At 44.0% G+C, this 21625-nt stretch overlaps 1 protein-coding gene across 1 annotated transcript in view; it reads right to left on the reverse strand.

Moving 5' to 3' along the window:
- LOC140409092 (talin-1) overlaps nt 1-21625 on the reverse strand; it is a 359042-nt gene that overhangs the window by 114007 nt on the left and 223410 nt on the right. Inside the window, exons 17-23 of the mRNA XM_072497200.1 lie at nt 18696-18904; nt 18075-18173; nt 15469-15636; nt 14870-15164; nt 7181-7347; nt 3769-3897; nt 802-915 (exon numbers count right to left, since the gene is read on the reverse strand). Coding sequence (XP_072353301.1) covers nt 802-915; nt 3769-3897; nt 7181-7347; nt 14870-15164; nt 15469-15636; nt 18075-18173; nt 18696-18904 — 1181 coding nt within the window. The remainder of the gene's footprint in view (nt 1-801; nt 916-3768; nt 3898-7180; nt 7348-14869; nt 15165-15468; nt 15637-18074; nt 18174-18695; nt 18905-21625) is intronic.

Raw genomic sequence — 21625 nt, forward strand, 5'->3', positions numbered from 1 at the left:
TCTAGGATCGTAATAATGAGGAAGAATGGGAAGAGGCTCAAGTGAAACATAATGATGATTGGGCAGAAGATACAGCTCAGAAACTGGTTATTTGAACACAGATTAACGGACAAAATTGTATTTAGATCTTCAACATTGACAACTGCATTAGTTATGAAAAATTGACATTTAAATAATTGTCATTATCAATCTGACACCTGAGCTCTCTAAGACAGGTTTGTTAGCAAATGTTACTTGAAATATAATGCACATAATTATAACACATCAATGCCAACTACAGGAGGAATTCTTTCCAAAATAACAACCAATGGCTTTCTTATTTTCAAGTAATGATGACAACAAAAAAAAAAAAAAAATGAACAAGCTAGTTCTTTTTCCAAAAAAGCTTGCCGCATACTGATTGCTCTGATCGGGAATATGATGGCATTCCTCCGCCAAACAATCACCAGAATAACTCAGTAGGGAGCGCCCACATGGCCTTATAGAGGTGCCAGGCAGGAATAAGCATTTCACTCACTCCTACCCTTTTGTTACCAACAACTTGTTGGTAACCTTTAGCATATTAAAATGTCCCAAGTCACTTCACTGGCATATTATGAAACACATTTTGATGCCCAGTCACATCAGCAAATATTAGGGCAGATAATCAGTATCTTGGACAAAGAGGCTGGTTTTAAGAGGCAACTTGAAGGAAGAAGCAGAGGAAAGTAACTAAGGATAAGGCAGTTCTTATGGGCCTTCAAAACATTTCTTTCAGATATGATATAAAGGGAATCTACAAATGGTAATTCTGAATCTCACCTTACAGCTTTGAACCATTTGTTGTTGTGCAGCTGGGTTTTTATTGGAGGAAGCTGCGTTCTGAGCAGCGGCAATCGTCTGGGTGGCAGCAGCTGCAGCCTGTTTTGCTGCATTCTGAAAATATAAAAGTCACTGTCAATAAAGTCACATTTAATGATTTATTATACCCTCCACCAGCATTACCTTCTCAGTATGCTGTACAACTAGGAGTTTAGCAGCCTCACAATACCAGGATAAAGAAAGACCACATCGTTGTGAAAGGATTTTGCTCGTTATCTATCTGGATTTCAGAAATGCACTCAACACAACCTCAGTTCTCGGGATGTGGGCACTGATGGCAAGGCTGGCATTTGTTGCCAATCTTTCACTTTGCTTAGAGAAATAGTGGTGGTAGGCAGTCTTCACAACTGAATGACTTTCAAATCCTCTGCAAAGGACAGTTATGAGTCAACCACGTTGGTTTGGGGCTGAAGTCATACGTAGGCCAAGCTGGGCGAGGATGACAGGTTTTCTTCCTGAAACGACATTAGCAGATCAGCCTCAAACAGTGACCAGGGAGAGGGATGGAATGGCTACAATTCCACCAACACAATTCCTTGCGTTGAAGGCCAAAAACAATGACTTCATTCTTCATCCTTTAATGGGAGGAAAAGTCTGCTCATCCAATGCCACATGTCAAACAAGCAGCATGACAAACGAGAGGCAGCGGAGGGGTCAAGTGGGTGACGCTGAAGTATAGCAGAGTGCCTTCACTGTAAATATGGAGCTTGATGCTGTTTCTTCATAGGAGGGGCAGCACATTGATAAGGAATAGGAGTGGGCGAAGGGAGATTCCAGCAATGATGGGGCGGCACAGTAGTTAACTCTGCTGCTTTACAATGACAGGAACCCCGGTTCAATTCTGACCTTGGATGACTGTCAATTTTTGCACATTCTCCCAGTGTCTGCCTGGGTTTCCTCCGGGTGCTCCGGTTTCCTCCCGTAGTCCAAAGATGTGCAGGTTAGGTGGACTGGCCATGCTAAATTGCTCCGCAGTGTCCAACGGTTAGGTGGGGAGATAGGGATAGGGCAGGGGATTGGGCGATCTTTGGAAGGGTTGGTGCAGGCTCGATGGGCCGAATCGCCTCCTTCTGCACAGTAGGGATCCTATGGGAAATTACTAACCAAGTGATAAACAGATGACCAGAATGGATGGTGGAACAATAAAAAGCCTTAGATGCATTGCACAAAACAGGCAGTTTCACATCAATAAATGATAATTCATGTTGTGTTTTTAAAATTAAAAGCCCATCCTCAGCCTATAGGCATTTGTTGCCTTCTGAAATCAATGCAGTCCATGAGCTGAAGGTACTTTACAACCCTGTTAATAGGGAATTCCAGGACTGCAACCCAGAGATGTATGGCGCTGGGACAATTTAGAAACGATGTTCCGATGTACCTGCTGCCCATATCCTTCTGTGAGGCAGAATCGAGCTTGGGAGGTATAGTCCAGGCGCAACTTGCTGCAATGTATCTTATCGACGCGACATGCTCCAGTAAGGGTTTCTTGGCAGAGGAAGGAGTGGTTATTTAAGCTGCTAGATGGAATGCCAATCAATCACTTTGTTGATTTTTGTAAGTTGATTGGGTGTTAATTGGCCAAGCATTAAATGTCCTGCTTTTTGTGGACAGAACAACACTGAGAAAGTTCTCACATTGTTGGATAGATGCCAGTGTTGGAGCAATGCTGAATAACTTAGCCAGACGCAGCTAGTTCTGATGCATGCACTACAGCCAGAATATTGTCCCGGCCCGCAGCCTTTATTATGCCCAGCGCATTCAGTTGTTTCTTGATAGCCCGTGGAGTGAATACAAAGCTGAGATAGGCATCTCTGATGGTGGAGAACCTCAGGAAGAATCATCCATCAGTACATCGGACTGAAATTAGCTGCAATCACTTGTGACTGCAAACACTTGTGACTGGTGTGGCAGGACTGCAGAGCTTTGGCACAATCCATTGATTGTGGCATGATGTCGTTCCATCCGCAGGACGCTGCCACTATTGTCAGGCATCAAGTCCTGGGTTCACACTTTTACAGTTTGCTACCTAATTTTCAGGCCTGCCACCCCTCTTGCGATGTTTGTTGGCCATACCACCTTTGACCTGCTCGAGCAGAGGTTGCTACGGAGACTGTAGGCAGACATGGAGGGCAGCCACAACTGATGTCAGAAAGCAAAACAGTGATCTATCACAGAGCCCTCACAGAAAGAAGCCACCCAAGTGTAAGGCCAACAGTAGGCAAAATAAACCAGGACATATGATTGAAAAGACAGTGGTTAGCACTGTTGCTTCACAGCTCCAGGGTCCCAGATTCGATTCCCGGCTTGGGTCACTGTCTGAGAGGAGTCTGCACGTTCTCCCCGTGTCTGCGTGGGCTTTTCGGTGCTCCATTTCCTTCCACAAGTCCCAAAAGGTAATTTGGATATTCTGAATTCTCCCTGTGTACCTGACAGGCGCCAGAATGTGTTGACTAGGGGACTTTCACAGCAACTTCATTGTAGTGTTAATGCAAGCCTACTTGTGACAATAAAGATTATTATTATTATAAGAGAAAGCAGCCAGGTGAGAAAGAGGGCTCAACAATCAAAGACTGATAAACACTCAGATGGCAGAGAGAACATAGAGAACGGTCATGGACAGATGCGTTTTCCACAGGTAGATCGGCGAGGCAACCCATATTTGGCAGACATATTGTCTGGAATTAGCTACCTTGATCCATCATGGTATTACCAAACCTGTTTTGGTGATAGACCATCCTGATCAGTGCGTATCAATGTCACTTTTCACAAGTGCGTTGAACAACTGAGCCATAAACATATTCATTAAGCAAGTCAATCAACCGACCACATGCAAATCTGATTACTGAACTATTAAATTTAACTACTGATGAAACTCACTGTTGTAAAGCCATTGGTTTCTTTACCCACCTCTAGTTTGTTCACTAGTTTCTTCTTGATGGCATTCTGTGCTGCCACATTGGTGGCTATTCGCAAGCCTTCAGCAGCTTCTCTTAACCTCTGCTGCTGCTCCTCACTGTCCGGATTGGCTGCTGCACCCTAAAACCATGAAAGTTAAAAGAGTGTTTAACCCAATGACATTATTTCTAGCAACTAGGTCGATGTGAAATCACAGCTTAACAACTGCATGTGCAATGTGATAAAATGCCATCAAGCATTTACACTACAAGCATCAAGAGATAGCCAAACAAATGCTAAAATCTGAAAGAAAATAATTCTGGGCTGATTAGTACATGAATATGGAGTGATCAAATGCTTTCCCTTCAAAACTGGATCAGTCTTTTCCGTTCAATCTCTGATGGGTATGTTGTACATTTCATATCTCTTATGAAACAAAGTCTCTTGTGCAATTGTTAAGTTGCTAATTAAAAATATATATACATTTAGGACATTTTCCATTTTACAATATACATGAATTCAACTTTATATAATTTTCATAATAAACAACCAACCTTCCTACCCTATGTGTCCCTTTTAATTTTTTTGCAAACCCCTCACCCCTCTATTAGCTGACGATTACCAATTCATGAAGGAGGAGATAAACAGCATCCACCTTTAATAGAATCCCTCCTCCAACCCCCTAAAGGTGTATTTTATTTTCTCCACGTGCAGAATCTCTGACAGATCTCCCACCCACGCCGTTGCCTTAGGCAGCTCCAGAGCCCGCCACCCTAGCAGAATTCTCCTCCGGGCTATCAGGGAGGCAAAGGCCAATACATCAGTCTCTCTCCCTTCCTGCACTCCCGGCTCATCCGATATCCCAAATGTGCCTGGCACCACAGTTACCCCCAAATCTCTGACATAGTCTCAAAAAAAAGACTCCCAGAATCTCGCCATTTTGGACAGGACCAAAACATGTGCGTGTGGTTCACTGGTCCCCTTGAACCTCGCTTGCATCTGCCTCTTCCTCCAGAAAGAACGCACTCATGTGTTTTGGTCAGCTGCATGGGTTCAATTCCTCTACCGTGGGAGGTTATTCATGAAGGCCCGCTTTCTCAACCTTGCCCCTCCCCTGAGTGATCATCCTCAGGTTAAAACACTACCAGTCAGCTCTCCCCCTCAAAGGGGAAAGCAGCCAATGATCATCTGGGATTATGGCGACTTTACCTTGTGTGTTTTGGTCATATGAGCTCTGTGCATGACTTTAAGCTGGATCAGGCGCAGGCTCACAAATGAAGAGGTAGAGTTTATCCTATGTAAGGCCTCGTTCTACACCTCTCTCCCCCTCTAATGCACTACCCAACTCATCCTCCCACTTTATCTCCTCCAACGAGACACTCTCAACTGTCGATAGATATCATAAATCTTCCTCTCCCCACCTCATCCTCAGACACTACCTTGTCCATCAATGAGGGTGGCAACCAAGGAAACATAGCCAGACTTTCTTCTCTTTCTTTCTCCCCCCCCCCAAGAGCTGAAACCTTTCCAGTAGTTCCTCCAAAGCCGCAAAACTATCCTGCACAAAAATTCCAAACCTCTCTATCTCCTCATGCTCCCAGACCTTGTTTGTCAAGTCCAATCCTGCTGGGATGAATCTATGGTTCCTGCATATCGGTGCCCTTGACGCCATCGACTCTAGCTTAAAACATTTCCAAACACTATAACGAGGCTATCATCACCAGACTCGTAGAGTACCTGGCCGGTGAGAACGAAAGAGGAGACATCATCAATGCCCTCAAACACGACCCTATACAGGGAGCTTTTTCCATCCGGCCCCAAACTGACCCTTCCTCCGCGACTCATTTCCAAGATATTCTAGATATTCGCCGCCTAGTAGCAGTTCATCAAATTTGGCAATGCCAACCCTGCAGACCACCTATCTCTCTGCAAAAATGGTCTCATAACCCAAGGTGTTTCGTCTGTCCAAACAAAGGCCAAAATCAGCTTAGTAATCTTCCCAAAAAAGGATTTAGGTAGAAAGATCAGGAGGCTCTGGAATATAAATAAGAATTTTGGATGGACCGTCATTTTCACTTTTGAACCCACCCTGCCAACGGTGGCAAAAGAGCATCTCATCTTTTCAAATCCCCTTTCACACCTTCTACCAGGCCGGCCAAATTCAACTTATGCCACCTGTATTCCCAAATGTCTGGAGCTCTACCAACCAGCTAAAACGGCAATTTAACTAGACCCCCACTGTCCTCAAAGGCTCACCGCAACACCTCACTCTTTCCCACATGGGAGTCTGCACCTCAAAAAGGAACCAAACTTACTCAACATCTCTATAATCCTTCCCACACTGGAGAGAGGGTCTATTATGTACAACAGTAAGTCATCCACGAACATACATGCCCTCTCTATACCCTTCCGCTCTGTTGATGACCTCAGTGCTATAACCAGTGGTTCAATTGCCAATGCAAAAAGTAAAGGGGAAAGTGGACACCCCTGTCTTGTTCCCCTATTCAGTCAAAAGTACCCCGAGCTTAATGTGTTAGTACAAACGCTCGTGGTGGGGGCTTATACAACAGTCTAATCCGAGAAATTAATCTGGGTCCAAACCCAAGCCTTATCTATGTGGCTTGAGATCAGCTCCCCCCCTAATCATCGCCTTTCATGCCTCCCAGAACATGGAGGGCGAGACCTCTTTGCTCTTATTAAACTCCATGTATATTACTACAGCAGCAGCTATCCTCTCACACAGAACAAAGAACAGTACAGTATAGTAACAAGCCCTCTGGCTCTCCAAGCATGCGCCGATCATGATGCCTATCTAAACTAAAACCTTCTGCACTTCGAGAGTCCGTAACCCTCTATTCCCATCCTATTCATCAACGTGCCCCATAAACGTCGCAGTCGTATCTGCAGACACCCCCTTATCCACCAGCAATGCCATAAGCCAGCTTCCACGGAGGCCGCTGGGCACAACCCCTCTTCAAACACAATTCCACAGTGTGGAGCATGGTCGGATATGACAATTGCCGAGTATTCAGACTCCACCAGTCCAGGGGGAAATAACTCGCCCACGACAAAAACGTCAATGCGGGAGTACACCCGGTGCACATGAGAACACGACCCTCCCCCACCCAGCTGCCCATAAAATAAATACTCAAACAAACCCACACGACAGCACCATTTCAATCATATGATTTGGTCCCTCCTTGTACCTGGCCTATATCTGCTTTAATGTTTTTCAACAAAACAAGCCAATTTTCTGTGTGTGGTTCATTTTTAATCCTTATGTCATGACAAAGAAATAAGCTATTAAAAATTACATGTCCAATGTAGGCTAATATGTCAATATGTCAATCTCTGTGAAGTTGGGAGAACATGCACTAATAAAAGGCATTCAAAATACAATGGTTCAAAAAAACCTTAGCATTACCTTTGCAGCTTCCACCATCTTAGCTGTTGCATCAGCCAATAGCTTGGCTGCAGAGAGCAGTTTTCTGGAGTTCTCAAGATCAGATTCACCTTCAGCGTCAGCTTTAATAGCATTGACCAAGTCTGAAGTAGCTTGGGCCAGAATTCTAGCCTGTCGCACCATCTCTCCTATTTGGGAAAGGATGGAGAATATAATTAATATTCAATCAAAATTCCAAACAGAAGAGCAGCAGTATTTTCAGTGCGTGTTAATCTTGCCTCAGTGGTGGCACTCTCATGAACTCAGATAGCCATGGGCCTAAGCCGCACTCCAGCAATTTAAGTACACAATCCAAGCTAACACTACACTGCCTTAAGCAGGAAGCGTTGCCCTGTTTGAGACACTTTCTGTCATGTTAAATGAAGCTCCAGCTGCTCTCTCAGGTGGATGTAAAATATCCCAAGATACTATTCAAAGAGGGCCAACATTTATATTTAATTTGATAGCACTCTTACCACTGAGTCACAAGGTTCTGGCTAAGACCCATTCTAGGACTTGTCTTGTGTCACTCCAGTGCAGTGCTGAGTGAGTGCTAGACTGTCAGAGAGGCTCTCTTCCAGGGTCCCATCTGCCTGCTCTGGTGGATGTAAAAAAACCCTCTGGTGCTATTTGAAGAGGAGCAAGGCAGTTCTGACCAGTATCTAGGACAATATTTGTCCCTCAATCAAAATTACAAAAACAGATTAATTGGACATTATCACATGGTGGTTGTGGGAGCTTGCATTGTGCAAATTGTCTGTCATAGTGCATGAATCATAGAAGGCTGGTATGCAGGTACAGTATTGTTATAACCTGCCTGCTTACCATTGGCTTGGGACTAATGACAATCCCACAATCCTGTGGGAGTATGAGCTTCCCCAATGAGGGGGCGGGGGGGGGGGGGGGGGGGGGGGGCGGAGAAACCATTAGTGAACTCCATGTATAAATAAAGCTGGCCAGTTTGGAACCAGCAGGAAGGCCCTCACAAAAAGTATGTAATCAGGAAAGCTAACAATGTTATCAGTTATTGTGAGGGGAATTGAATTAAAAAAAGTAGGGAGGTTATGCTTCAGTTGTTCAGGGCACTAGTGAGGCCACATTTGGAGTACTTTGTACAATATTGGTTTTCGTATTTAGATCAAAGAACAAAGAAAAGTACAGCACAGGAACAGGCCCTTCGGCCCTCCAAGCCTGCGCCGACCATGCTACCCGTTTAAACTAAAATCTTCTACACTTCCGGGGTCCGTATCCCTCTATTCCCATCCTATTCATGTATTTGTCAAGATGCCCCTTAAATGTCACTATCGCCCCTGCTTCCACCACCACCTCCGGCAGCGAGTTCCAGGCACCCACTACCCGGTGTAAAAAAAATGTGCTTCGTACATCTCCTCTAAACCTTTCCCCTCGCACCTTAAATCTATGCCACCTAGTAATTGACCCCTCTACCCTGGGAAAAAGCCTCTGACCATCCACTCTGTCTCTGCCCCACATAGTTTTTTAGACCTCTATCAGGTCGCCCCTCAACCTCTGTTGTTCCAGTGAGAACAAACAGAGTTTATTCAACCTCTCCTCATAGCTAATGCCCTCCATACCAGTCAACATCCTGGTAAATCTCTTCTGCACCCTCTCTAAAGCGTCCACATCCTTCTAGTAGTGTGGCGACCAGAATTGAACACTATACTCCCAAGTGTGGCCTAACTAAGGCCTATACAGCGGCAACATGACTTGCCAATTTTTATATTCAATACCCCAGCCAATGAAGGCAAGCATGCCGTATGCCTTCTTGACTGCCTTCTCCACCTGTGTTGCCCCTTTCCGTGACCTGTACACCTAGATCTCCCTGTCAACACTCAAGGGTTCTACCATTAACTGTATATTCCCAACCTGTATTAGACCTTCCAAAATGCATTGCTTCACATTTGTCTGGATTAAACTCCATCTGCCATCTCTCTGCCCAAGTCTCCAAACAATCTAAATCCTGCTGTATCCTCTGGCTGTCCTCATCGCTAGCCACATTTCCACCAACCTTTGCGTCATCTGCAAACTTACTAATCAGACCAGTTACATTTTCCTCCAAATCATTTATATATACTACGAACAGCAAAGGTCCCAGCACTGATCCCTGCGGAACACCACTAGTCACAGCACTCCACTCAGAAAAGCACCCTTCCATTGCTACTCTCTGCCTATGACCTAGCCAGTTCTGTATCCATCTCGCCAGCTCACCTCTGATCCTGTGTGACTTCACCTTTTGTACCAGTCTGTCATGAGGGACCTTGTCAAAGGCCTTACTGAAGTCCATATAGACAACATCCACTGCCCTACCTGCATCAATCATTTTTGTGACCTCCTCGAAAAACTCTACCAAGTTAGTGAGACACGCCCTCCCCTTCACAAAACCGTGCTGCCTCTCACTAATACGTCCACTTGCTGCCAAATGGGAGTAGATCCTGTCTCAAAGCATTCTCTCCAGTAATTTCCCTATCACTGACGCAAGGCTCACCGGCCTGTAGTTTCCTGGACTATCCTTGCTACCCTTCTTAAAAGAAGGATGTAAATGCATTGGAACTCGGGTGATGCACAGGGCCCAGATGACCAAGGCGAGGATGAGCGGATTCCTCTCTCGGGTGGTGGACAGGTTTGAACATTGTTCTCGGGGGTTGGTTAACCACACTCATATGTTCTGGTGTCCCAAGTTAGTAAACTTCTGAGTCTCTTTCTTCAATCCACGTTTGAGATGATCTGGAGTCATGACCATTGATGGCCATTTTCAGGGCATCGGACCTGCCAGTTTGCAGACGGGGGTGAAGGAAATCTTCGCCTTTGCCTCGTTAATAGCCCGGAGACGGGTTCTGCTTGGGTGGGGTCTCCTACTCCGCCCAGTGCCTCGGTTTGGTTTGGTGACTTCATGTCATTCTTACATTTGGAGAAGGTCAAGTACACCATTAGAGGGTTAGTAAGATGCCAGATATTCATTTCCTTTTTACAGAGCTAGTCACTGTCAGTTGGTAAGGGGTTTCATTTAGTTTTGGGGGTTAAGCTAATTTGTGCCTTTGGTTGTTTTGCGTCTTCTTTGAGATTGTAACTTGGGTTATTTGTTTTCTATTATTTTGCTCATACTGAAAAATTTTCAGTAAACATATTATTAAAAAAAGTAAATGCATTGGAAGCAGATTGGAGAAGATTTACCAAACTAACACATGGAATGGGTCGGTTGTCTATGAGGAAACGTTGAGCAGGCTAGGATTTTATCTACTCGAGTTCAGAAGAGTAGATGGCAGCTTGATTGAAACACATGATCCTGAAGGGTCTTCACACGGTGGGTGTGGAGAGGAGGTTCCCCCTTCTGGGAGAATGTAGAACTAGGGGTCACTGTTTAAAAATAAGGTGTCGTCCATTTAAAACAGGGATGAGACAAAATGTTTTCACCGAGGAATGGGAGTCTTTGGAACTTAACCACTCTCCCTCTCAAACTCTCTCCTCCCACTTAAAACCTACTATTTTGGCTAAGTTTTTGTTCACCTATCCTAATAGCTCTTCATGTGTCGTAGTGGTACATTTATGAAGAAGCTTGACCTGGTTTGCTGTGCTAAACATGCTCTTCAATTGCAAGCTGTTATTGAACCACTAACCAAGTGAATCACCAATGGTGCCAGTGCCCAACCACCAACTAACTGTCCATGGTCACAGTTCAATATTTATGGTCTGACTTCACACACCCACGCTGCCATCGATTTGTCCTCCACCCCAGAGAAGAATCCACTCATCCTCGCCTTGGTCATCTGAATCCTGTGTAGCACCTTGAATTGGATCAGACTAAGCCAAGTTCCAATGGATTTACATCCTTCCTTAAATACGAAAACCAATACTGTACAAAGTCCTCCAAATGTGGTCTCACTAGTGCCCTGAACAACTGAAGCATAACCTCCCTACCTTTTTAAATTCAATTTGGCTACTAACACGAGCTATGAACCGAGATATTCCACTGCTCGGCATTTGTTTTTGGCATAATGGGCCAATATTATGAGTAGGAGGTTTGTGCACATTTTCAACTGGAAGTGTGCAAGGCTGCCAAATCGGGAAAGGATTTTCACTGGCAGCAGGGATGCATGCTGGTAGCATTAAATGGTAAAAATAACTACTGTAAATTAAGTTCTGTACTTAATTTTTTAAAATTCTTTTTAATTTTTATATAAAGAGTACCCAACTAATTTTTTCCAATGGGCAATTTAGCATGCTCAATCTACCTACCTTGCACATCTTTGGGTTGTGGGGGCGAAACCCATGCAAACTCCACACGGACAGTGAGCTGGGATTGAACCTGGGACCTCGGCGCCGTGCAACTGCAATGCTAAGTTCTGTACTTAATGCAAAACTTATTGGTAGATCAGGTGATTAAGGCAGCCTGTGGAATTTTTGCCTTTATTAACCAAGGCATTGAATACAAGAGCATGTTGGAGCTGGTTAGGCCCCAGGGAAGTTGTGCGCGCAGTCCTGGTCACCACACTATAGTAGAAAGGGAGTGATTTCACTGGAGAGGGTGCAGAGGAGATTCACCAGGATGTTGCCTGGGCTGGAGCGTTTCAGCGATCAAGAAAGACTGGGTAGGCTGGGATTGTTTTCACAGGAGCAGAGAAGGCTGAGGGGGGGACCTGACTGAGGTGTACAAAATTGTAAGGAACATAGATAGGGTGGAAGGTAAGGCACTTTTCCCCTTTGTGGAGGGTCAATAACCTGGGGGCACAGATTGAATGTAATGGACAGGAGGTTTAGAGGAGACGTGAGGAAAAACTTTTTCACCCAGAGGGTGGTTGTAATCTGGAACCCTCTGTTTGAAAGGGTGGCAGAGACAGGAACCCTCAACTTTTAAGAAGTATTTAGCTGAGCACTTGAAATGCCATTGCATACAAGGCTATGGACCAAATGCTGGAAAATGGGATTAGAATAGTTAGGTGCTTGATGGCTCGCATGGACACGATGGGCCGAAAAGTCTCTATTCGTGTTGTAAAGCTCTATGAGTCAACTTCCACCACCTTCTCAGGGAGAGAATCTATGAATATGTTTATGGCAAAGGGACAAATTCTTGGAAAGCAAGAGGATGGTAGGTTATCAGAGTGGGTGAGATGCAGATTTGAGATCAGATCAGGCGTGATCTTGTTAAATGGAGGCGCAGACTCAAGGGGCCGAATGACCTTTACCTGGCCCTTATTCGTAGGTTTGTACGTCACATTTCCTGTATAGGTACGGTAAAGTTGCCATAGTTCCAAATGTTCATAGGCTGCTTTCCCCTTTGTAGGGAGAAGAGCTGATTGGTGGTGATTTAACCTGAGATTCATGGCACCTCAGGTGAGGGACAAGGTTGAGAAGGTGGGGCCTTCATGAATAACCTGTGTTATTCACATTTCCTGAACTATGACATTGACTACACTTCATTGGTTGTAGAACATTGTGAGATGTCCCGTGGTTATGAAAGGTGCTATGTTAATGCATATGTATGTATAAATAAACGCAAAAATATATATGAATATACACAAATATATATATAAACACAAATATATACAAGTAATGCAAATATATATGAATAAATGCTATATACACTAAACATTTATCCCTCAACCAACACCTTAAAAACAGACTATCCAGTCATTTATCTAATTGCAATTTATTGCAACTTACTGTGCAGACGTTGACTGCTACTGTTGCCTGCATTACAAAATAACAACATTTTTTTTTAGTAAAAAGAGCTTAAAAGGCTAGCAAGCGCTTTGGGAAACTCTGGGAACGTGTTAGATGATGAAAATGCAAATTTATTCATTAAATATCACAAGCCAAAGGAAGCAAAAATAATGTGCTCTAGACAGCACGGTGGCGCAGTGGTTAGCACTGCTGCCTCCTGGCGCCGAGGACTCGGGTTCAATCCCAGCCCCGGGTCACTGTCCGTGTGGAGTTTGCACGTTCATCCCCGTGTCTGCGTGGGTCTCACCCCGACAACCCAAAGATGTGCAGGGTAGGTGGATTGGCCATATCTTTTTATTAAAACAGTAAAAAATATATACAAGGCCAAACGTTACAAACACTAATTCTGTGTTGGAAAACCAGGGTACTCTCCCCTCAGTGCCAACTTACGGGGAGGGGGGGGTACAATACTCTGATTATTAAAACAGTTCACAACACAGTTGTACAAAAAACAAACGGTACAAGCACTAAATTTTATACGCTGGAGAGATCAGATACCCTCGCCTCTGTATCAACAGAAGGGAAAGGAAGGGGGGTGGTGGGGAGAGAAGGGAAAGGAAGGTGGTGGGGAGGGATGGAGTTGGGGTGTTGGTGGAGGCCCAATAGGACACTGCCTGAACTATCTACGGAGGCAGAAAAACAAAAGAACCTTCAATTATGATGTGCCAGATTCCAGGAGTCCCCCAGAGGGGGGTGAGGGTCGACGTGCTAAATTGTCCCTTAATTGGAAAATTTAAAAATAAAGTGCTCCGTTCGAAAACGATAGCAGCAAATATCCATTCACCTTCTATTCTGCTTGTTAGGTGATTTTAATTAACCAGATGGTTCAGCAATTCAGATAGTGAATAAATGACACAAGCAGTCTTTGGAAGATCTCCAGTTCAATCCTTAATCTGCATAGAGCTAGCTAATCTCAGCTGGGGTAATAATTAATTAACTTCAATTTGCCTCCGTGAGTTGAGGTTAGATAGCCAGAGGGAAAAGAATCAGAGTGATCATGCTCTAATTTACTATCCAGCCACTTATGAAGAAAAGGTGCATGCTGTATTGTTGAATCAGATGGGTTGCGAATACTTAAAAATCCAGGCTAACATATTAAGAATGGCAATTATCATAGATCATCATAGAATTTACAGTGCAGAAGGAGTCCATTCGGCCCATCGAGTCTGCACCTGCTCTTGGGAAGAGCACCCTACCCAAGGTCAACACCTCCACCCTATCTATACCCAAAACCCAGTAACCGCACCCAACACTAAGGGCAATTTTGGACACAAAGGGCAATTTATCATGGCCAATCCACCTAATCTGCACATCTTTGGACTGTGGGTGGAAACCGGAGCACCCGGGAGGAAACCCACGCACACACGGGGAGGACGTGCAGACTCCGCACAGACAGTGACCCAAGCCGGAATCGAACCTGGAACCCTGGAGCTGTGAAGCAATTGCACTATCCACAATGCTACCGTGCTGCAAGGTAATTGAACAAGGTAATCGAAGATTTTGCCATCTATGGCATCATACCACAGCAAAGGCTCAACACTTTCAGTAATGGCAGAAAATTAACAATTAGAAGTGCAATTAAATTTACACAAAGAACCAAAAATCCTTTTATTGAAACAAAAACAGAAAATACTGGACAATCTCAGCAGGTCTGACAGCATCCGTGGAGAGAGAAGGGAGCTAACGTTGAGCCTGGATAACTCTGTCAAAGCTAGGACGATAAAAAAATAAAAGGACAATAAAACAGAAGGAAGATTTGGGCACCCATCAGATTTAATTATGACTTTAGAAAGCTTTATGGCTACATTGTGTTTTTCTATCTATCGGACTCGTACTTAATGTTTAATAACCGATAACGGTAGAGTTTCTTTATTCTGTATTTATTCCATATTAGCATTACTGTAGATGTACTGTTCAGAACAGCAATTTCCTTACCAGCATCCCCCATAGAGCTGAAAATGTTTTCTGTCACTGTTAGAATGGTGTCTGTCGCCTGATCATAGCGTCCCAGTGGGTGTCCTCCAGCGGCATACAGTTTGATATGCTGCAACAGGTCATTGAGGGCTTGTGTCACAGCAGTGGCTGCCACACCTACTTGTTTCAGCAGCTGCTCATCATTTGTTGCAGCCTGCGAGGCCGCCACACATCCCTCCACCGATTTAGCAACGAGCTTCCCGGCTTCAATCAGCTGTTCCTGGCATACAGGGGAGCTGATAGTCGGAGCTACTACCTGCAAAGAGGGAAGATGTGGAAAATTGCTTCTAATTATTTACAGGCATTATCAAAGGACATTTAGGCGAATCTGACTTAACAAGCCTTTTTTTTTTTTTACTTCCAGTTGAGTTCTCTACTTTTGGGATAACATTTATTTCAGCTGTCATAACACAACAGGTTCGCCGGATCTAAATACCACGGGCCATTTGAGATTTTAATTGTCTAAATTTGAAGATGAGCTATATTTGCAAAGATATTCTACTTCCCCCAGTTAAATGCTACGAACCTTGCCTGTAACCAATAAACCTTGAAACACTTACCTTAGTGCAGGCTACGAGCTGTGATGTGGAAAGTGCACACTGTGTCGCAGCTGCAATGACACGGTTTTGTAATACTGAATCCTCAGTTTTCTGAGCCACATTCTTCGCCTTCAGCACCAAAGCTGCTGCTGCATTTGCTACAGCCTTGGCCAATTGCATCAGCATGTCCTAAAAGTGGTCAGAAATTTGAAAGTCATATTTATGTTTTAATGCTCGCTATTTTTGAGATAATCACGTTTGGTTATAAAAATAAATTGCTACATTTTGCTTAACATGTCGATTTTCACAATTTATAGTACATTGCAATTCATTTATAGTAATAGTCTGAAAATTAGAATCATGTGTACAAAAATCACTGCTATTATTAGATAGCAGTGCGGTGCAGCAAATATTGAAAAGCATGGTCTAGTTTCCAGGATACTGATTCACTGTTATTTGCTCTACTTTGACTTAACATTACCACTAGATAAGCCACCAGGATCACTTGACAGAGCTCTACATAAAACATTTATAATAAATTTTATACAGGTTTTCACCCTGACAGCTCTAGTCACCGAGATAACTTAAAGCTAGAACAAAATTATAACAGTTCCATGACAACCAGATTTGCTTTTTCCCAAAACATTAAAGCAACGCAATTAAAAACAAATAATCAAATAGGAATATATTCATTCGATACAAATTAATATGAACAATCACTTTGCACTTATCCCAACATGAACTGGAGTTACTCGATCAACATTGTGGTAGTTAACTGCAGATAGTCAGGTCATAGCTGCCAAGTAATGCAGCAAACTGTCCAGGTCCATTTGACATGAATGAAAATAATCAGTTCAGCTTTCAAGAGATTTTCTGCACAGAATCTACAGTCATGTGACCGGTACACCACTGGGATCCTTGTCGTTTCTCTAATCAAAGGTAGATGCTGCGGGGATGTTTCCTCTGTGGGAGAGTCCAGGCCCCAGAAGGGGCTGTTTAGCACAGGGCTAAATCGCTGGCCAGAAAGCAGACCAAGTTCAATTCCTGTAACAGCTTCCCCGAACAGGCGCTGGAATGTGGCGGCTAGGGGCTTTTCACAGTAACTTCATTGAAGCCTACTTGTAACAATAAGCGATTTTCATTCATTCATTATTTTCATAATCTCCGAATAAGCGGTCGCCCATTTGAGAGAGGGGAGGTGAAATTCTCCTCCCAGAGGGTAGTAAATCTGTGGAACTCTTTAGGTAGAGATAAAGGGGTTGGGTTGTTAGGTATGTTCAAGATTGAGATCAACAGGTTTTTAGTCAGCCAAGGAATCGAGGGTTATGGGGATAAGGCAGGAAAGTGGAGTTGAGGATTATCAGATCAGATCAGTCATGATCTTGTTGAGTGGCAGAGCAGATTCGATGGGCTGAGTGGCTTGCTTCTGCTCCAAAGTCTTATGATGACTATAGATTGAAAAGAAAACTTGGGCCACAACTTGCCTGAAAAATAACGGTCCATGAACAACCCTCATTAATATGCAAGTCAGCCAGCAAGCACAGGCAATCAAGTGAGCGGGAATGAGCTACAAATTTCTCAATCTTGATCGTTAGTTTTTGTTGCTCCACCATTTGCTTCACACAAATTACATCTCACCTATGTTTCCTCCTCTCTCTATTTTTCCTTCTGTGGCTATTTAACCCTTTCACCCATTCTAATTCACTGTCTCTCAGTCAGTCCTGTTCATTTTTAAATCCACAAATCACATTAGTCAAGGATACATACTCTTGGCCCTGCCATTCACTCTGTCCTAGTTGCCCTTGGCGTACCATCAACTTGCAGTTCCAGCAAGTTTTTTTTTCAAATTCATTCATAGGATGCTGGCTAGACCAGCATTTATAGTCCATCGCTAATACCCTGGAGAATGTGGTGAGCTGCCTTTGTGAACCATTGCAGTCCATGCGGTGTAGGTGCACCCATGAGTTACAGCACAAAATGTTAAGCTGAGGAGTTCATGAGAAAAGGCACAGGCAGAGGCAGAGATGCCCCTCTCCAGCGAGATCCAGCCCGTTATATAACCAGCACGCCACACGCATTAACAATGAGATAATTTCTATATTCTGTGTACTGGAGATACTTTTGTATCTCTCAATACAAAAGTCCTAAATATAGGGCATTTGTACCTATAGAATGAAGTACTTTGTCCAGAAGTTGGATTCATTATAGAATTCTGCCAAATTAACACTGCCAAATAGCGTTATTTTGCCAGTGTCACACAAGTCAGTTTCAAACAATGTCGGGTGGAATATTTGCAAAGCAATTTTATTTCAAGCTTAATCATGAGAAAATTGCGATCCAATTTACATTTAAATCAGTTAGTACAATTTCTGAGATTTAATGTTATTGATAATCTTGATTATAAATTTGGAGAAAAATTGCATCAAAGTGGCTGATTCAATGAAGTGGCTGAATAAATTAAGTTTACCGTTTTGAGAGCAACACCTGACCTTGCTGCGTATTTTTGTGCACCTACAGGAAACTGCACAAAAGGATTTACAAAATTCCAACAGAATGTTAACGCAACAATAATCACAGCAACAAATGTAATGCAAAATGAATCCTTTAGACAAGAGGGTAGCACATACCTGAAAACGTGGATCTGCGTCACTCTCCCCAATCTGATGGAGAAGCTCACCACTTGTTTGACCGACTGTACCAGCAGCAGTAAGCAGGACCTGTCGAGGCTGAAATACAAAATGCTAAACCTCTTAGCCCTCCTGCATCTAATTGGAAAGAAACTCAATACATTCGACGGGTGGCAACTTACTGACTTTAACCAAAAAGAAAGCCCACAACATCGTAGCTGTTACACAACACTACTGCTTACCATATCAATTGTACGTGTCTTTAGCACTTTACAATGATTGGTGACTTAAATAAACCAAGTTTTAAATAATTAATTAGGTAAATTTGATCAGAAGGCTGTAAATAATGAATTATCTTCCCTGTTTTGCATTTCTAATAGAAAGTACAAATACATTGATGAGGAATTTGGATGAGGAACTAAACATTCCATCCATCTGAATGTCACCAGCAGTTTGTAGCTAATAACAAATGCCCAACGTGATCCTGTCATCTGTGCTACATGTAGGCAACTTTCAAGAGAGGCAGTTAAATTAGCTTCTAAAAAAAGAATAGCACGTTTATATGGCTCTCAGCTTGGAAGAATAGTTTATTCCAAGAATTTTGATAGTGAAATAATTCACCTCAGCAGTAGCTGGCTGAGCAGTCTTCAATAATTCTGACACAGCACAAGCCAGGTTTTTAGCAGCTTTCAGGAGCTGTTGTCCATTTGCACCCTCATCCTCCATTAAGGCTGCCAGCAGTTTGACACCCTTTGACATCTCAGTTAAATTTGAGGAGATGGTTGTCACTGCGCATCCAACTGCCGTATAGTCTGTATCAAGAGTGTCGCCTGCAGAACAAAATCAGCAGTTTAAAAATAGCGATATTATAATTGGCACGGAGATTGACAATTAAATATGTAAACTATACTATTAATATGTTTATTGCAGATAGAAATTCTTCAAAATGAATGCATTAGAATACATTCTCCTAGATGATTGGTAGAACAGGATGAAACCAAGGCAAGAAGCACAGCTGGAAACCTGCTGCTATGACATCTACAGCAGGAAACTATAAGTGAAACCAACAAACAGAAGCAAAGAAAATGACATGATATCAAAACAATCTTAACTTTATAAAAGTTTGGAGAATGTCCGGTGGCAGCATGTAGAAGGAGGCCGCATGCAAGGTAGCTCCCACCAGAGTCCTCAGTTTTTGGCCCTTTTAGCCCGGTTCCCAAGGGTAATTTGTGGACCGACATGTTCCATTTGATAGCCTTTTATAAGAAGATGTTAAAGACCATTAACAAGAATACTGGAAAGAAGGTTACGAGTGGGTAGCCTTTCACAGGAGTTGGGAAGGTGCATAGTCCCTTGGGAGCAAAGATGGTGGAGGCAAGCTCGGTGGGTGGGGTTGCACCTTATTAAAAAAAACTTTGTTCGTGGGATGTGGGCGTCGCTGGCTGGACCCAGCATTTATTGTCCATCTCAGAGGGCATTTAAGAGCCATCCACATTGCTGTGGGTCTGGAGTCACATGTAGGTCAACCAGGTACGGTTGACAGATTTCCTTCCCTAAAGTACGTTAGTGAACCAGATGGGTTTTTATGACAATTGACAACGGTTTCATGGTAACCTTTTAGACTTTTAATTCCAGATTTGGATTCGAACCCAGGTCCCCAGAGCATGACTCTGGGTCTCTGGATTGCTAGTCCAGCGATAATACCACTACCGTATTACTGTGGACAAAGTGACCAAAGTAATGGCGGTCGACTTTGAAAGACAATTCAACAAGCACTTTGAGAGGCAAGGGAACTCACACAACAAGGGAGGGAGATGATGGAGACCCTCAAAAGGACAGAGGAGGACGCATTGGGTCCGATAAAGGGGGCATTGGGAAAGACCTCGGAAACTGTGTGTGAGCATGATGAGATGCTGAAGGGGGTGGAGGAGACCTTGTCGCGACACAGTGACCAGATAGCCTCATTAGAAGCTGAGCTGATGATGGTGGAGGACAGGAACAAGGGCCTGGAGAATGGGTCGAGGAGGCAGAACCTCAGGATTGTGGGGTTGCCGGAGGGTTGGAGGGCCCAAAGTTGACTGAGTACTTTGTGATGTTCGCAAAGTTGTTGTGGGAGGAGGACCAGGTGTTGAACGAGCCACCAAAAGTGATGATCGTGTGTTTTCATAGCTATGAGACGAAGGAGAGGGTCCTGAAATGAGCCGAATAAAATTGAGAGGTGCGGTGGAAAGGCAGCAGTATTCAAATATACCAAAATGTCGCAGCTGAGTTAGCAAAGAGGTATGCAGCCTTCAACAGGACGAAGTCGGCGCTGTATAAGAGAGGTGTGCGTTTTGGTGTGGTGTGCCCAGCGAGATTGAGAGTCACACAATTCCCCAGATCATTTCTTTGAGGCAGCGGAGGAAGCGGAGGCTTTCACTAAAGCACAAGGGCTTGGGCTCTATTGAAGGAGTTTTAAAGAAATTTTTATGGTGATTGGGACGGTACTGTGTGGGGATGTTGTATTGATTTTCCTTTTTGCATATAGATATAGTTAATTTAAGTTTTTATGATCGTGTATTGAGGGAGTACATGTGTTTAGGGGTAGAGGATGAGGATGTTAATGGGTTTGGGTTCTTCTCTGTTACTCATTTGATATGGACCCTGGCTGGTTAGGTTAGCTAGTGAACGGGAGGTGGGGGAGGGGTTGCAGCCTGTTTTTGGGGGGGGGGGGGGGGGTGGTATTGGAAGCAGGGCCGGTTCAGTGACCAGCATGGAGTTTGGATGTGGGGATGTTGGCAGATTTGGGGTTTACTGCAAGGCCATCAAGGGCGATCGATGAGTATGTGGGATTTAATAAGAATGGGGAGTTTCGGCATTGGTTCTGTGGATGGCCCTGAAGGCAGTGGGGGGGAAGGGGGGACGTTGGGTGGGGGGGGGACTGACCCTACTCCAGAGCTCCTGGCTAGAAGGAAGAAGCTGCAGATGCAGTTTGTTTTACTGTCCACAGATAAGGCGGTGTGCCAGTTACGGCACTTAAAGGGGATAACGAACAGGTATGGGGAGAAGGCCAGTCATCTCTAGGCTTGATAGTACAGTGGCAGGCGGCTTAGGGCTGGAGCACTGTCTCCCTCAAGTTATTGGGGATGATCAGATGGGTTTCGTTAAGGGTACGGCAACTGTCGTCTAATGTGCAGTAGTTGTTAAATGCTGTGTTGTCCCCAGAGGGGACAGAGCGGGAGGTCATTGTTGCATTGGATGCCAAGCATGTTTTCTTTTAGGGTAGCTTTTGATATGGAATTGGGGTATTTTTTTGTGGCACTGAAAAAGTTTGGGATAGGGTCTATCCCAATTTGTGCCATGGGTATGATTGTTGTGTAAAGCTCCAAAGGCCAATGTCCCCACAAACAATGCGAGTTTGGGGTGTTTTAATTTGACCAGGGGTACAAGAGAGGGGTGCCCTACGTCCCTTCTCTTGTTTGCATTGGAGATAGAACCTTTAGCCATTGTCCTGAGGGCTTCAGATAATCAGAGGGGTATAATGGGCGGGAGGAGTAAATCTGGGGTGTTGC

The sequence above is a fragment of the Scyliorhinus torazame genome, chromosome 3 (assembly GCF_047496885.1).
Source record: "Scyliorhinus torazame isolate Kashiwa2021f chromosome 3, sScyTor2.1, whole genome shotgun sequence".
NCBI lineage: Eukaryota > Metazoa > Chordata > Chondrichthyes > Carcharhiniformes > Scyliorhinidae > Scyliorhinus > Scyliorhinus torazame.